The sequence below is a fragment of the Nesoenas mayeri genome (genome assembly GCF_963082525.1).
Source record: "Nesoenas mayeri genome assembly, chromosome: 4".
Lineage (NCBI taxonomy): Eukaryota > Metazoa > Chordata > Aves > Columbiformes > Columbidae > Nesoenas > Nesoenas mayeri.
In genome coordinates this window covers 14,497,797-14,516,090 of record NC_137540.1, presented here as the reverse complement: position 1 = coordinate 14,516,090, position 18,294 = coordinate 14,497,797, and the positions used below count along the sequence as shown (strand labels likewise).

The window sequence follows — 18,294 nt, the reverse complement described above, 5'->3', positions numbered from 1 at the left end:
AACAGCTACAACCCAGATTTCATAAGGTTCAAATTTAATGGTTTAATGAATGCATAAAGGTAGATTGCTTCCTGCTTCCTCGCCATCTACACTACCATGAGGGCACTGTATGTCGTCAGATTGTATTATCTAGCAACCTCTTCTGCTGTACCACCATACTAAACACACAAAACCTTCTCTATATTTAACTGCTGCAAAAAGACAACGCAGTGGCCTAAATTTGCAAAAAGCTGAGCTACATATTTGAAAATGGCTTTTAGAATTTTTAAGTCTGCTTAACACTACAGTTCTCAACTACACTTTCTAATAATGAAGAGAAGTCAGATAAAAGAGTGATTTTGAAAGCATGCAAATGGTTTACAATACATTTGTTTTTGTGGATAACAATTATAACATGTTAATGCTATTATAACACACCTTTTCAGCGTAGGAATTTGACTGTTCACAGTGTTGCTTGCAAATACCCCTTTGCAAAGCATGAAGCATCAAGTCAGAAGCTACTTAGCCCACTAAAGTTCTTGCCATGGTTTACTTCAATCGCTCAGTTCCTTCCAGCATATGGGGATGGATTGTTTCTCCCTCCCTTGGCTGGGAAGCTGAGATGTCAAAAAATAAAACATGCTCCTTGGCTCCAAAAACTTCATTCCTACCCAATACAGCCCTTTAGGAAGCACATCCACCACAAGGATACAAGTGTGACAACTCAACTGTCTCCCTCACCACTGCCCTCAGTCTGCTTTGAAAAGGAATTTTGAACAGCACACAGACTTTTCCAAAGGTAGTAACTCCCTTCACCAGGACATTTCAATCCTCTCCGTGTATTGTTTTAAAGAAGATGCTACTTGTGATAACATTAATTACGCATGGTCTGGAAAAAGCTACTAAAAAATTAAGAGCTGTCAACAATCAACTGTTCTTGCACAAAACCACAGTGGTGAGACACAGCAGTTGAAAGGACCATTTGCCATGAGTTTAGCATGCCAGGCTCACTAGAAATGCATCCAAGACTTGCTGGAGTTCCCAATTCAGAAAAAGCTGAGTATCAGTTAATATCCAAAGAGATACTAATGCCAAAAGCCTCGATAAGTACAAGTTCTACCGAAATTGATGGCTTAATGGCAGAATCTTTTTCCTTTCTTTCTAAAATACTTGCGCTAAAGCATACGATAGACACATTACAAATGCTAACAGTTCCATGCCTTAGATTATAGCATAATACAAACAAGAAAGGATCACCTGAATATTTTAATAATCGAGACACTGGATTTATGACTTAAGAGCGTTGTATTAAATTCAGATAGCTGGCTGCACTAATTAGCCTTGCCCAGAAAGAGCAATTAGCCCTGTAGAGCACCGCCAGGACTGTCCTATCTTTAGGACCTAACCCAGTATCTTTACATGGCTTAATAACAGCGCATGAAAAGTGTACTAGCTTGTCCAGAGCTAGTTCAGATATTTTTATACCACACTACACAGACACAACAAACATTAACACACTAATTCTGGGAGTAAGTCTCAAGTATTTGGGACATACCCAGTCAATGTTAACTACTAGATAACTTCGAGTATCCAAATGATGACGTAAGCATCTCCATAGGAACATATAAATAGTTAATTCACTGTGTTGCTATGTGTAATGAGCAGCACAGCAGCAAAGTTTTGATTAATCATTAGATCTGCTTAAATCACTCAAATCTTGTTTCAAATAAGGTTTAGTTACTACGATAAGCTTCCAGTAATAAGCCCATTATATTTCTATTTACTTTTTTTGTTTGCCTCAAGACAACAGCATTAGAAATGAAGTTCCTAATGTTCTGTATTACACTATAGAGAAAGAAAAAAAAACCCAGGGAAAATGTCACTTTACGTAACTACTGCCTGTGCTTTTAAACCCCTCTCATAATTGCTATGCCAATGTCTTGAAAGTACACTTACTCAGACATTATTGTGAAAAATTATTAAAACCGGGGAAACCTTTGTGAAGTCTACCTGGAAACAAAGCACTCCAAGAATAGCTAAGAATTAGAAGCACTCTTCTTCATAAGGAGGAAAGAGACTGTGCCTGCCTGAGGAATTTGGGCAACAATTTCAGGGGGTTCCTTCCACAGAATGTGAAAGGTCCCAGAACTTCTGTTCTCATAAATTGGGCACAAGGATAATACCTTCTGGAAAGTTAATGTGAAAAGTATGTTTCTTTAAACAGTTAAAAGAATTTTGAACAGTATTCTGGTTAATTCAGACAGTATGCTTTTTAGCACCCAAACTTCTTTGTACTTCCAAAACAACTTTCTAGAAAGTAGAACAAAACCTACATTTGTCTGACATTAAAAAGACAGCAATGGTAAAGTTACTACGGCCTCACACCGTAGAAACAGCTTTCTGCCGTTGGCTACAAATTCCTTAGATAAAAGAAAGCACCATCCAAGACTCGATTTTTATGAGTATTTATACGAATCCCTGATTCCTCCTTGAAAATCACACACAGATGGAGCTCTAAAAATCCCAGACGTATCCCATAGAAACAGAAGAGAAGAATCTCCACCTCCTCCTGCGTATCCCATCATCACGGCCGCTGCCCGCTGCCTCCCCACCTCCGCGCCAGACCCGGGTACGGCAGGGCCGGCAGCCGCAGGTTCAGCACAGGGAACTCATCGCGCCGCTTCTGCTCCGCCGGTGACCCAACACCCTCCTCTCCAGCCTCACCACCGCTCCATCGTTAAATTGTTAATGAAAACGCTTCTAGAGTTGGGGAAACACATGCACTTCACCGAGATCTTTGCTACACGAAACTAAAGTGTTACCAGAAAAAGAAATAATGAAACGCATTCTGCTTCAGGAGCCGTGTGGCACATCCAGCACCGCGCGGTATTTCAAGGACACGGAAGAGTCAAAAGCTGGGGCGCTGAGGCGGGGGGGAGGATGTTTCTCGGATAACCTCCTGCACCAAGTTCAGCATTTCTGCGCCTACTTATAACAGCTCCGGCGTTACCGAGAAAGTGGCGCTCGCCCGGCAGGCGCGGCGGCGCATGGCTCCGGAACGCTCGCGAGGCTTGGGCGCCGGCCGGCAGAGCCCCGCTGCGCTCCCGCGGCGCTGGGGCGGGAGCGCCGCGCGGGGAGCGCCCGTGGGCCGCGGAGAGGACAAGGCCCCGCGGGGACACGCGCGACTCCGCCCGCCCCACGGCGCCGGAGCCCGCGCCCAGCCGCCCCGGGGAGCGCCGCACGCCGCGGGGCCGGGAAGGCCGGTACTCACGGGGTGCAGCGGTCGCTGTACTCGTTGGCGATGGTCTCGATACCGCCGCTCCGCGCCACAGCGATGTAGCAGTTGAGGAAGCCGAGGTCAATGCCAACCACGGACATGGCTGCGCCTGGTGCTTCCCGCGCCCCACCGGCCTGTGACTACAGCGGCAGCAGAGACCGTGTGCGCGCCCGGGACCCGGCTCCTCACCCGGCTCTCCCCCACTGCGGAGCACCGGCCACCAACCGGCAGTTATTCTCCTCTGCGCAGGCGCGCTGTGCCGGCCGGCGGGGAATCCGCCAGGCGCCGGCTGCGGCTTCGGCACTTTCCGGAAGGGCTCGGGCCGCGCTGGCTGCGGGCGGTGCGCGTTCGAGAAAGATCTGGAAAGGGAGGGAGCAGACGTTATCTAGAGCGACACCCCGCGCCGCACGTCAGAACTGCGGCGGGACACGCCCCGCGCCCCTTAAAGGAGCCGCGCGGCCCGAGAGGCGCCCTTCACCCGGCGGGCCGGGCCATGGTGGTGGTGCTGCTGTGGAGCGCAGTGCAAAACGCTGCTACCCGCCCTCGCCTATCATTTTAATTAACGTCGGTTGCAAAACAATATAATTTAATGTGATTATAACAATCCAGTGCAATTACTGCCAGTGATGATGAGGCTGATTGACAATCAGTGGTGGGTAATCCTGAGTCACCCACAGGAGCACCCGAGGGTGCCTGGCCTGTAGGCCCAGGGCCCTGGCCCTGTACTGGGGCAGGAGAGCTGAGCCAGGCTGCGGGGTCCAGGGGAGAAGGACGGCCAAGGGAGCCTGGAAAACCCCGCAAATCCCAAGGTGTGGGCTTAGCCTGGCGTCGGGAAACCAAGTCAGGCATCGAAATGAAACCCAAGCGTTTGTGGCCAAAGCAGAGGCGGGGAATGCTTCAGTGCTCCCAGCACCGCTGACAGGCAGAGACTTGGCACCTTAAGGCCTTTCTCCCTCCACTCCTCTGCCAATGCATACAGAACTTTTCCTAATTTTTGCCTACATATTCCCAGAAGTGCCCTCATCTTCATTATTTTTATTTCCAAGAAAAAACATGTCTGGAAATCTAGGTGTCTCTTCTGCAGTTGCCCATTTTTTTTATGGGTGTCATTTTAACTACGGAGGACTGAAACTCTACAAAACATACCTACAGGATGGAAAAGCTCTGTAAGTATTTGCTTGCTTCTAAAATGACATCTCAATTTCACATAGCAATGACTGCTTTCTGACACAGCATATGATGTGATGCTGCACAATTAGTCCTAAAACTAAGTGCTAAACCGCTAAAATAGATTTGCATCCCTGTCAATAGTTGTGATTATCTCTCCATTTGTTACTGTTTCAATGGTCTACTTCACAGCTAGAATTTTCCTAGCAAAAATGACAGATGCCATTTCCCTCTAAAACTTCCAGAGGGAAGAGAAGCCACTGTTAAACAGGGTTATTTGTAAAACAACTACTGTTTGTTAGTACAAGCCATTAACCACCTCATTTTCCTTGCTGGTATTAGGATCAGAAAGGCAAACCACATCCAGACCCATCTGCAGCAGACAGGGAGACAAATCCCAGCTCAGGTTTCTGCTGTGCTGTTTCAAACCCTGTTACAAAACCAGTTCTCGGTGATTCAGGGTATTGCAGCACTTCTGCGGTAGCACCTGAGGCTAACTCCTAACTGAGAGGAAACCTTGGGCCAAGAGATTACATGCAAATGCTCTTGTGTAGCTATGCAGTAGTACTAAGCCAGGCCCAGAAGAAATTGTGCAACCCTTCAGCAGGGGGACTAGCCACAGCTGGAGAAGTGCTGGCAGGATAAATCAGCCTGGAGGCAGCTGGTTTCAACCTGGCTCAGGTATCTGTATACTGCAGTCAGGAACACAGACGTGTAGATATTCATGATAGCAACAAGAAAGTGCCAGTGGACTTTTTATGTGCTTTGTCAAGACTGTTATCAGTTGGAGCTGAGATCATAAGCAGGATAAGCCAAACTCTTGAAGTATTTCATGAAAGACTTGTTTGCATGCTTCAGCGTCATACTGATTGCCCAGTCTGTGAGTATAAACAAAATTCATTCAAATCAGATTAGCCACAAACTTGCCTGAGCATATCTCCCCCCAACCATCTACTGTCACTGTAGCAGTCTTGGAATTGGTGATGTCCGAGTCCTTCCAATCCTTGGCCTGTGGACCACATCTGGTTTTTCAGCAGCTACAACCACATTTGTACTAACTCAAGCACCTGAGGGCTTTGTGTGAAACTTAATGGTTGTGAAGAAATGTTAGGAAGCTTGCTAGACTTAATTCCTTTGAAACCAAACATTTAAATATAGGTCTTCTAAATGCTTTCTTGAGTTCCTCAATTACCAATATTCCCCAAGAAGTCTGGTTTCTTTCTCCTTGCTCTGTTGAAAATTATTAACTCAGAAATAAAAAGTCTCTCCTCATTTATGTACAATGTAAGATTAATCCTCATTACTGAGAAGAATCCTCAACCATTTTAAATTTCATTGAGAAATCATGTATCAAGTGTTCTAAGTCTCTGAGCATTTGGGTGTCCACATTTTTGCATTATGTTTTGACTTAAAATGCTTCCAGCCAGACTATAGTCTTCTCAATGTTGTTTCAGGGATGGGACAGAGAGAAAAGTGAGTTGTTGTATTTTTTTAATGCCAACTAAAAAAAACCTGAAACAACTCCTTTGCTGTCTGGACTTGTGCTTTAAAATACCATGAAAACACATGAACAGGCTAGAAACAGATTTTCCTTTTACTGTGGTTATTGTAGAAGCTGTAGCAGGCTGGTATGTACAAACATTTACAATGGCCTCTGCTGACAGGCTATGGAAACTGCTGTTAACAAAATGTATGGAAGCACATGCCAGAATTTAAAATTCACAATGTGTAACATTTAGTATCAATAAAATGTAAACACTGAGAATTTTAAGCAAGAGGTGTTTTCTTGGATTAATTTCTTGAATGAAATGGAAACAGTGCTCTTTAGTTCTCTGAAAACAAATTATTTCATTTAGTACCTAGTCACAAAAACATCAAAATAATTTCTTAAAAGTATTATTTGTGTAACACTTAAACTAAAAATATGCAAACAACGAGAATTCTATCATGAACATTGTACAAACAAAATAGATGTTCACTCCCTATTTTAATCAGATCCTAAACCTCCAAAACATCAAGATTTAAAATTTCCTTAATTTTGTCATAAAGAACTAGCAGTAAGACTCCTCCTGTTCCATGAAGGATGGTGGAGAATCCTCTGTGAAAGGAAGGATTAAGACCCTCTTGCTTGTGTATTTTCATAAAGCAGTCCACGGTTCCTTTAAACTGACATTCAGTTCAGTTATTGCACTGCACCAAGTAAGTTAGATGCCTAGCAAACTTTGCCTGTCTTTAGTAAAGAACGCTAAAGCACATTTTCCTCATGTTTCCCTTACTGCAAAGGAGAGATCTTTTAACTAATAAATATTTATCTGATGTAATGCTCTGTTAGCTGGTTCCAATAGCTAAATTTAGAAAGGCCGTGATCCTTCTTCTGATGCTTCTTTTAAGCTTTACTGGGCAAGTAGAAGGCTTAGGAATTAAATGAGGTCACTGTAGTCCTTGAGGGTGCTCTGAATTGTTTCAAGACTATTGAAACGTCCACAGTTCATTTTTTTCCGTCTTTAGTACCGCTGAAATATTTTTATACCAAGTAGACTTCAGTTCATTAGTGATCAACAGGGTCCATCCAGAAGCTGTTTTCCAAAAAGCGTGTAAAAATGTTAAGGTTTTGACTAGCATGATAATGTAAAAACATAGGAAGGCTAAGAAGCAGCACAGTCCAGTTTCCATCTAGCCCACCCTGTATTTGCTTGACAAATGGGAAAAAAAAGCAAAAGGGAGGATGTGTGTGTGTTAGAGACCTCAGCACCATGTTCACTAAAACTTGCTTCAAGTTCTTGCAGGTGAAGGAAATGAAGGATGACAAGCAGTGAATGTTCACATACGTGTGTCTGACTGTTTCTGTACAAGTCAGTGCCAAAGCACTGAACTCTCCCTTCAGCTTTCTCAAGTGCAGTATGACTGAAAATCATGTCAGCTCTTCTAGGTTGTAAAAACTGCAACGGCAGAGTAAAGACAGCCCAGAGGAACAATTGTGTAGCCACTCTCTGTATAGCGCAGCACTTGGGAAACACGCTTGCCCACTGTGGAACTTGTTATAATGATGACAGCAGATGTTTCAGATACTCTGAGTAACAACAAAGCTCTGACAAAGGTTTTTTTTGGTAGATGTCCTTGGTGAACTGTCAAACTATTCCTGTTCTGGAACTGCAGTCTCCTCAGGATTTGAGGACTGTATTAGGAACTGACTCCGGTTTTTATCTTCGCTAACAAAAAAACAAGTGCACCTTTCTGGAGAAATTAATCCAAAATCCTTATATTTATGTGAAATTCTACTGGAAAAGCACTAGTTTTTATACTTGATGTTGAAGATATACCTAAATTAGCTAATTCTTAAGTCAAATCTACCTGCAATATCAAGGTAAAGTTCTAGGCTTTCTATCATGGCAGAAAGATAATCTTGCCTTTTTTTATGCCTTTGGGATATAATTACTCTGCAGCTAATAAAGTGAAGTTTGAATTTTCTGATGAAGATAATGTTACGTGTTGTTACATCTTCTGTAACAAATCAAAGCGCGATCACTATAGATTTCCTGAACATACTAAATGCAGGAAATACATCAAGGGTAAACATTCACATAAATCAATATAAATAAGCATAGTAATATAGCTAAGAAACATTTAAAATATTTTGGTTTTAATCTACATGAATATATGCAAATTAAAGGATATTTTGTAATGGTTATTACTGCTTAGCTGACAGAAATCAACTTTACTGAAAGCATTAACTCTATTGTGCTTATTATTTCTGAAAATTATCCCATCTGGCAAATATACTTTTGACTAAAGACATAAAAAGGGGCTGTATTTAATTCAGGAGTTCCTCTTGGACCAGAATGGCACGATAAGAAATCGATAGAAATCATACCAGTAAGCTGTATTTGTACCTGAAGCTTCGTAAGTACATGAATGAAACAAGGACACCACCTGAAATATATTTCTACATCCACAACATATATAAATCCTCTCATTCTTATCCTCTTTTGTGGTAGTAAACCCATTATCTCATTTTGTATTATTAAAATTTATGTTTTTAATCATCTCGATACTATTCTTTCTCCTAGTGCTAAGTTCATTACCAGAAATAGAGGCAACTCTTCGGTAAGGCTTCAAGCAGCAGAGTACTTCTGAACACATTAACTGTAGGCCTACTGCTGATAAAGCAGAATCTGAAGACGGTGAAATCATATTTAGTCTGAAAGGAAGAAGTCAGTAGTGCTAATGGTGTTTGCCCACTGTAAGCTTCAAGGATTTCTGTTATTTAGGACAGATAACCAGAGATATGCAGGCATTACGTAAGAACCTAGGTACCTCCTGGGATTTTTTGAAAGCAACCAAGCAACTTCTATGCCAACATTTATTCTGTTTTTCCTTTGACTTTCTGGAATATTGAGAGAAAAGAAGATAGTCCTGAAACAAAACATGGAGACAGTTCTTTGGAATTAACAACTCCTATTGTAAGATGGCAAAACTTCCTTAGGGATGAAGTAAACAGTGTCCTGATTTTTCAAGAGCATTTTTGTGTTTTTAATTTCATGTTTGAGGATAATTTTCATAGCAAGAATTTATATGACTTCATGTACTTGAAATGCTACTGAGGTACCTAGTAAAATTACCTAAATAGCTAGCAACACGATCCAACATTAATTGCCAATAATACACTACCATTTTCAACACATGCTGAAAAATAATTCTCAGCTTCTATTGAGCTTTGAAGATGGCTGATTCTGCTGCACACCTGAAGCACAGCTGTGTGCCACAAAGACCATTTTTCCAACTACATTAACTGGGATAATAAAGGATATTATTCTACCCAGAAACCTGTCTTTAAATACTTGGCTTCTGAGTAGGAAAAAGAAAATAGATCGTTTTTCTACTAAAAGCTTCCACCAAGCCATGAACTGAACATACTTTTACCAGCCTCCCACAAAGACTATTATTTATTTTTTATTCTTGTCTTTCTGTAGATGTTTTCATTTTTTTTCTGAATAGAGTCTTGCCTGCTGTAAGGCGACACAGCACTTCAATTAGCATATTGAACTTCAATAATCTAGTATGTTATTTTCAGAAAAGATTGCAAGCTAGACTGTACCTGCATCATCATTCGTCTCCTGACAGTGTCAAAAGGAGAAGACAGCATTCCTGGGCAAATAGTCACAACTTGAGCAATAAAAATAAAATAAAAAATAATGGAGTTTGTTTTGATTCGGCAAGAATCCTTGCAAAATAAACCAAAAATTGAAGCCTGTACAAATTCTCTACGATGTGTGTCAAATCCAGCACTTACCAAGGATAATTTCGATCATTTCTGTTGCTAATCCCTCTGTAAAATGAGCTGGCTCTTCAGTAATATACTCTGATGAGCACAGAGTACTGTAAAGACAAAAGCTGTAACTAGCACCCTCATTAGTTCATAATAAATATTTAAAATATAATTATCAAGATTTAAAACATCGGCATTTTTGTTTGTAAAAGCTACCTTAATGGTGGTGTAGCATCCAAAATAGGAGGCTTGGTGCACAATGATTCCCAGTACTGAAACACCAAAACCCTGGTACAGGCCAGGAAGTCCATCTGCCGTTGCAACTTCAATAATACAGTCACCAAGCCCCTGGTACTGTTGCTCAGCAGCACCTAATATAAAATAATTCTATGCACATTTGTTAGGCTTTACAGAAGCCCTTCTTTTTAGTACAAACTACTTTGCGTGGCTGAAACAGTTAATGTTACCAAAATTGTATGAAAACACTTATGAACAAAGCATAGAAAAAAAAAATCAAGAAAAAGAAATGAAGACACATGGATGGATGAAGGCAGCTTATTCAGACAGACAGTGGTAGGTGGTTGCTGAAACACTTTCAGGATAAATAACTATCATTCCAATTTTGTCCTCATTCAGCAGAGCACTGAGATGTGAATTCTCTTGCCCTCTCTCTGAAAAGATGGTTTCTTTATGTAAAACCATGCCTCCCCACACATGCTTACTCAAATTTATTAGAAATATTCCTCATTTCAGCTTTTTCCTGTAGTGGAACACTAGCCACAAGCTGTGACGAAGTTTAAAAATCCACTTTTATATCTATACATTTTTAATCTGTTTCCACATTCCATAGGTAACTACACTGAAGCTCTTAACATATTCTACAGGTGAAAACATGGCAAGCAAGAAACCAATCTTTGAAGTAAGAACTTCAAACTGGACACCTTGTTATACTGAAGGTATCATGAAAATATTAATTTGGCCCAAGTGCATGGCACAGAAAGCAATCAGTAAAGTCAAGCAGCCAGTTCCTGGGACAACCTGGCACAGCACTGACATTAACCAGAGTTAACAGGCAAAGCAGGAAAGCCAGCAACAATACAGAAAGCAGAGATTTCTTTCTCTCTGCTGCAAAGCCTCCTGGACACTGTTTTCAGGAAACTCATTTTATCTCTTTGAATGAATGAAACATAAATCTAGAGACACAGGCCACCCAAAATCTTGGTTGAAAGTCTTCAGTTACAATTCTTGCTACAGAAAAAGGATGACCATTAGCTCTTATACGTGATACCCTATAAAACCATAGATTAGCATTAATAAACTCCTCTACTTTCTGGCATCCGAAGTTGGCAAAATTCAGTTAAACTTTTCCATACAGAATCTAAAAATGATGCAAAAACTTTGAGACCTATGCCACAGCACTGGTTCCAAAGAACCCTCTTTCATTTACTCCCATCTTCTCCTTTTCAGTAAGGAGCTTACATTTTTTAATATACTTTTAAAATTTGTAATTATGCAGTGGTAATTTTTTAAGTAACAGAAAGAGTTGTCATACTGTTCAACATCGGTCTGCCTCTAAAATGAAGCAAATATAAACACCCTCAGGCACACGTCAGACAAATGGGAACTGCCCTTTAAGAGATTTCACTACCTTTCCCAACATCAGCAGCTAAACGAGTTTGTGCAAAGTCTAACGTGTACAGTACACACAGGGTTGTTGCTGCTGCTGGTCCGCTGGAGGCCAGGTTTGCCAAAAACCATTTTCATAACTGCAACACACAAATTGCTGTATACAGTTATGAAAATACAGGATTACAGTACTATAAGACTGACATTTGCTGTAGACACTAAATGAAACTTTAAAGTGTGAAGAGTAATACCTGAAACATTACATTATTTACAAAACAACAAAGAAATGTGCCAGTCCCTGAGTAAGACCTATACTAGGGTATTTCAAAATTTCCACTTGTAAAGATTCCCTATCTATTCTTACATTCATTAAAAAATATTTACAAGCTATTTTCTTTTTCAGCTTCTGAATTATCTGGTCCTCTTGTGACCCAGATAGCAGATAACATCTTTGTCATCCATAATCATCCAGTCCTCCATAACATTCGACCTGTGGATCTCCCTGATAACAAAAATTGTGCATCAACAGTACATGATGAACAGGCAAAGAGAAAAATCAATGTACTTGGTCTCACTGTGGCTCACACTGTTTACCAAACAAGAAAAAGCTAATCGCAGTAGAAGAAACATTTTGCATAACATTTTTTGGTGCTGATATTCAACATAGCTCTGTTGACTTAAATGGCATCACAGGTACACGTAGATGTACCCCAAATCACTTTTTATTTGCTGATTTAGTAACAGCAACACTGTAGCTGTAATAGCATGGAGACCAGCATACCTTAACTGCTCTAATATTTTATTAGTTTTACAGAAGGCTCTGCTACCTGCCCCAGCTCCTGCTGCTGCATGAACTTGCTAGTTGTAGTCACAGGCAGGAGAGGGGGCAGCTGCCGCCTGGAGACACTTGACTGTGCCAGTGTTACCTTCAGTATCAAGCATTTGGCACACAGATCCAGCCCATCTTCTTTAACAGAAGTTCCTTTGCACTTTACTTCACACAACCTCATGTAGGTGTTCCTGCTCCAGCAGGGGGATTCAACTAGATGATCTTTCGAGGTCCCTTCCAATCCCTAGCATTCTATGATTCTATTCTATAATCTGTCCAAGCAAAAACTAATGCATGTAACCATACTGTCTCCCCCATTTCCTATACCACACATAACATGTAAGAAAGCTTCCAAAGACCCTGAGCTTCAACAATAGATATACTACTTCGTTAAATACTACCAAGAAATTAACCTTGAGTGCTGTCCATGGAATGTTTCTGAAGTTTGAATCACAAGCTCATACACATGTAAGCCATCTGGAAACACTTCCAGGAGAAGGAGATTTGATGAACTATAAACACTGTGTTATTTACATCATGCATGTTTTACTTTTTTCCACTGTAACAGAAGAAAGGAAACAGCATCCTTAAACTCTTTATGTACAAAGTGACTGTAATTGAATAAGGACAGCTTAAGAATTTGTATGCAATACAAGGAGATTAATCAAACTTTAATGACTGACAGCATTCTTCCTGGTCAGCAACACCAGAAAAGCCTGTGGCAAGAAAAGCTTCTGGCACTGCAGTAAAAAACTGTCTACAAGAGAAAGCACAGAACAGTGGATTTTTGTTTAAATTATCAAAACCTAACCAAAGAAATCCTAAAACAGATAACCTAGGACAAACACAAATAAAGCAGATTTTCCAGCTATTTGCATATGAAACAAATTATATATAAAAAAAACTTATTTTCCATTCTGCTGATATGAATGAACTGTATGTAATTTGTCAAATGCCAATATCAACATTTCACATTCCAAGACCAAGATTTTTTCTAATTAATTCCATGGGTATAGACCTCTGTGTCTTTCAAGAAGCCATCCAAGTTAAGGGACTTTTCCCAAGTACACAGAATTGCAAAGTAAGGCAGCAGAGCCCAAAAGTTTCATTGCCTTTTTGAGCTACAACCTAAAACTGTTCCTTTTCTGATGCACGGTACTAAACAAAGTTCTTAAAATGCTTTAACTATTCATAGATACGTTTCTAGCTTTATAGGTAGGAATAAATCAGCTTTCAGTGTGAAGCATTACTTATCTACAGCAGTAATATGCACTTCAATACCCGTAAGTTTTTTTTCTGACACATACTAATGATTATCAAGAAAATAATATGAAAAAAATACGTAAAATGAAAGAGACACTCCTGCTTCAGGGACACAACCCAAAACCTCCCACATTAGAATAAAAGCAGCTGTAATTTCATGTGAGTTAAATTATGAACAGGAAGACTAGTCTTAAAAGTTAATGCAATCTTAACTGTGAAAACATAACTGGGGTTTTTGACAAATACCATGAACACAGGAGCCCAGTCTAAGATTTTTAGTATCCAGCTTAAAACATGCATCACGTAACTCCAAAATAATTATGTCCTGAACAAAACTTTGAAAATCGACTGCAGTTGTAAGCAGTTACTTATATTTACCTCACAAAGTTATCCATCATTAAAGATTAAAATAAAACAGATTAAATTACCCTCAACAATAAGCCATACTTACTGTTCCTCTTATTATAAAATATGCTCATTGCAAAATCTTAACAATACACCACCACTAATTACCAACCATCTTTAGAGAAAGAATTGCACAGCTCTTGGCCAGATGTAGTTTGTTTATTACACAGGACTATTATAGGTGAGATTATTTACCTGTTTATCCAGCCATGATAATGTTTATATTTATCCTTAAAAGCAAAGTTTAGAGCCTATGTTGGGAAATACCAAATACCATTTGCCATGCCAAAAGCTGGAAAATCCTACAGAAAAAAAAAGGATCTTTAAAATACCATTTTTGAAGTTTATACTACCCCAAGTGTATTATACAATATTCTTTCTGTTGTTTCTACTTCAATATGAGCTGTAAGAAAAGGCCAAAAATGCTTTTATTCAGGTCCTTTTTTTTTTCCAGGTATTTGGTATTGGATCTGGATTTATTCTGAGGCTTACCAACAGAGGTATGCATTCGGTGTTAGCACAAGAAAATCTAATGCTGCAAGTGAAACATCAATAATGCTGAGAAACGGGTAAGATTTTCAACTTGCTTACTTTATCAATTTCTAGGACTAAGGATGCCTATGTAAACTGCACTCCAGAAACAATATTTCCCAAAACTGGGTAGAAATGGTTTTCCTGAAGTAGCCTGCTTATGCGGTTTTGCTTCCATAGGGGGTGCTCAGGCTCCACATTAATGGCAAACCGTTTCTACAGATATCATAAACTTGATAGGGCTTTTGTAATTGTATTCTTCTAAATTAAAAAAGATCCCTAAGATAAATGCATAAGAAGCCATATGGAGCTGAGGAGGTAATGCAGGAGCAAATCTTATGTGGATTATGAGAAAAAAATGTACGTGAAGGTGTTCACGGACATTGGCTTGGCTGACTACGTTAGGCTTTGCTAAGCAGTGACAACAACGTGATGTCTGTTCATGTGTAACGATCCAAACATCTTCATTTTCTTGTGTTATTGTGGATGAAAGTAAAGCCTCCTTAAGGATAAAGAAAACTCAATTCTGAGTTTTCATTTCTTATTTTGATTATGCTTTCCTATGTATTCACATGAGATTGCCAAATAAATACTGCTTCTGTAAAGCCATGAAAAGGAAAGTGTGGGAGGTATTTTACATTGTGCACAAATGCCATGGAGTGTGAAGTACCGCCCTTCTCGCCACCTCCTCATTGAGCACCCATACCCCTTGGAATGCCAGTGGCCTGCAATGGATGCTCCATCACTGCCACTTCCACGGCGTTTCCAAAAGCTGCTGTTTTTACAAGGTTTGGGAGGGAGAGGACAAGCTGCGGAGGATATAAGTAATAATTAAAGGCAAAATAAATCAATTTTTTTAGTCATAATACTAGTGTTTTAACTCAGTAGCTTTTCCCTATCTACTTAAACATTAATTCCATATACTGATTCACAGCTATAATCTTCCTGAAAGTTACAAAGCTACAAGACTTGTATCAAAGATATCTGATTAAAAAATAATGTGTTCTGTAGGATATTAAATCCTGTAATCCTTTGGGACTCTTCCTAAGCATCTTCTTAAAAACCTGCAAAATACAGTCTCTGCTCATGTGAGCAACAAAGTAACCAATAAACATCTCCTGAAATGTAGTAGCAACACAACTAATTCAAGTTTTGCAGCTGAGGTACACGGCTTTGAGTAAAAAATTGCACTGTACTTGGATGCCCTTTATTCAGTTTAAGGTATGGGTTCTGCAGAAGGAGCAAGCCAATCGCTACTGAAGGAGTCCCACCTTCCTTCAGTTTTTTTCCCCACACACATCTACCTATTCACACTACTTTTTCTACATTGACTCTGTTGTGCATTTATCCCAGCTGAATCAACTGAGTTTAAAAAAAAGTAGTTGTCTATAAGTTACCAGAATTAACTAAGTCTCTGTGTCTTGTTTGCCATTTATCAGTGAGTTTTGAAGGTCTGAAGTCAACCAACAATCTGCCTAAAGGCAGGAGTCTAGATACAAGTTAGCTGTCTGAACACCCTCCTTTTTGTAAACATTCAAACCATACAGCCCAGCCTTTGAAAGACTGAAACAGGAGACAAACAGCGGCAAAAGTACCATTTCCATATAGATGCACACCTAATGAGCACAAACACACTGCAGCAAAAATTGCTTGTGTTTCTATATTCCTTCTTCTGTCTACAAACAAATCCAATATTCAAACCCCACATAATTTAGACATTTTAAAGGTGCTGTTCAGGTATCATCCATACTAGTACATATTTTTATTTTTCAAACAGCAAATCTCACATCACTTTATTTACAGGTCAGAACAAATCTAAAGCATTATTGACGTAACTCAGTTCTGGGGGTCTTAAACTACAATACTGTATATTTCTCATGTTATAGGAACCATAAATTCTAGAGAACACTGATTAACAAAATCTTCAATCATATGTTTAAACTTCAGGCCTAAGACTTCCGCTGCTTGGAATTAACTCAACTGTTGAGTGATTCAAGCCAAGCTGTGAATCGCTCTGTGAAAGTGGGCAGTTATAAGCATTTGACTATTTTAGAACTACTCTAAACACCATAATCTGCTAATGGAAACAAGATCTAAATATATGATAATGAGAGCCTGTGGAACTGAATTTACTTTCCTGAATACCCAAACTTTTTGATTTCATTGTTTAAATCACAACTTTAGTCATGCATTTTATGAAAAGCACTCATGAAAAGCAACTAGAAACAGCAAAACAACAAAAAATGCACTGTTGACATGGAGCATAATGAAGTGCTGTGCAGATGACCAGATCTAAATGTACTGGCTAGGGGTAAAAAGACTCCAAAAAAAAAAAAATCTTACTTTTTAAACTAAACCTTTAGTAAAAAAAGCTTTAGGAGCAGCTCATCTGTAGATTACAAACCTTTCAACAAATTGTAGGAAAGCTGAATTTTGTAGAATTCTCTCACTGTTTACTGCAGGGTGACAATAAACCAAGGCAGATGCTCTCCGCTAACCCCCTGCCCTCCCAGCTAAGGAAAGGGAATAGAAGGAAAATGGAGAGGGACTTGCAGGTTGGAAAAAGTTTAAAAATGCCTTAATAATGCTACTAATTAATAAAGAAAATAATACAAAATATACAAAACCAGTCTTGAATTGCCTGTTGTCCTCGGTGGAGTTGGCGTCACTCCAGCGGCTGCAGGGCAGGCACCCGGAATTCCTAGGCTGGACTCTGCAGTAAACCAGAACTGGGCTCAGGGATGCAGGGTCTGGAACCAGGCCTGGGATCTCAGGCACGACAGGCAGGGTCCTCTTCAGATACCAGCCATGGTTGAAGACAGTGAGACCCTCATGATCTCACACTTTTATAGGGTGTATGACGTGGATGGGATGGAATACTCAATTGGTCAATTTTAGTCACCTGTTCTGTTTGCCCCTCCTTGCAAATACGCCCCTCTCACTTATGGGACGTGCCAAATTTATCAGTAACATTGGCTACCATAGAAATAAGTCTAAACCTGGGGCTCTTCTGCATACCATTGCTCACCTTATCGGCTCTGGAGCAAAGAGTGTCTGAAAAAACATGCAGCCAAATTCAGAAAAGTACAGTTAGTTAGAAGAACTTAACTGAAAGGAAAATTCACTGAAAGATAAACTGGTCTTGTTTTTAACAAAACCAGGACAAATTCTGATTTTGAAAACAAACATCTTGCCTTATACAGGTGTAACCTAATTACTTTTTTAAATATTCAGCCATAAATTGTAGAAGTCCTAGCTAAATAGATATTTGTTTAACAAAGAAAAGAAATGTTAAGTTAAAAAAAAAAAAAAGAGAGTAGCACTCTACTGGTCTTTGAGAAATACACATTTTTTTATTATGAAATTATGAATATGGTATAAAATTAGCTGAGTCCATGCATACGTCTTAAAACCATCATCTTGCTATCTGCCATCTTCTTTTGAGCCTTCAAAATTTCGTTTTAACAAAGGTAAGTATTATTTAACAAATACAAGTATTATTTACAATTAGAACTCATGAAGCCAAGTAAAACATCAACCACACTATAGTACTCGAGTGTGCAGGATACCATACTGACAGAAATGATAAGCCATTAGTTTTGTGTGGCTAAGTGCCATGAATTGGCTAAACGACTTATTTCTGTTTTGATTAACAGAGTGTTACTGAAAACATTCAGTATTCTTCATGTTCATAGAGGCGCAAAATTTTAATTAATTGGAAAACTTATTTTTCCTCCTCCATCACCAATAGCCAGATATTCAGAGAGCACTCTGAGGATATCAGTTTATCATTTTACAGTGAATACTACACACTGAACAGCAGTGAATGTACAAATTATATGATGTTTTCATATAATAAAGTTATGATCGGGATAAATTATTCAACAGTATATAAAAAATAACTTTGGTTTTCTGAAATTTTTTAAAGTATTCAATTGATGAGGTCATTAG

At 39.5% G+C, this 18,294-nt stretch overlaps 2 protein-coding genes across 2 annotated transcripts in view; both read right to left on the bottom strand.

The window, feature by feature from the left end:
* Positions 1–3,576, bottom strand: part of HSPA4L (heat shock protein family A (Hsp70) member 4 like) — a 29,060-nt gene extending 25,484 nt beyond the window's left edge. Inside the window, exon 1 of the mRNA XM_080344513.1 lies at positions 3,251–3,576. Within this exon, the coding sequence (XP_080200639.1) occupies positions 3,251–3,357 (107 nt within the window). The 5' untranslated portion in view covers positions 3,358–3,576. The remainder of the gene's footprint in view (positions 1–3,250) is intronic.
* Positions 3,577–9,476: 5,900 nt separating this feature from the next.
* On the bottom strand, positions 9,477–14,096 carry SLC25A31 (solute carrier family 25 member 31; the record flags this gene model as incomplete). The annotated part of the gene is given in 6 exon segments (XM_080343346.1): positions 9,477–9,708; positions 9,826–10,076; positions 11,348–11,442; positions 12,828–12,901; positions 14,008–14,063; positions 14,067–14,096. Coding segments are annotated over 6 exon segments (738 nt in total).
* Between the last annotated feature and the right edge of the window lie 4,198 nt (positions 14,097–18,294).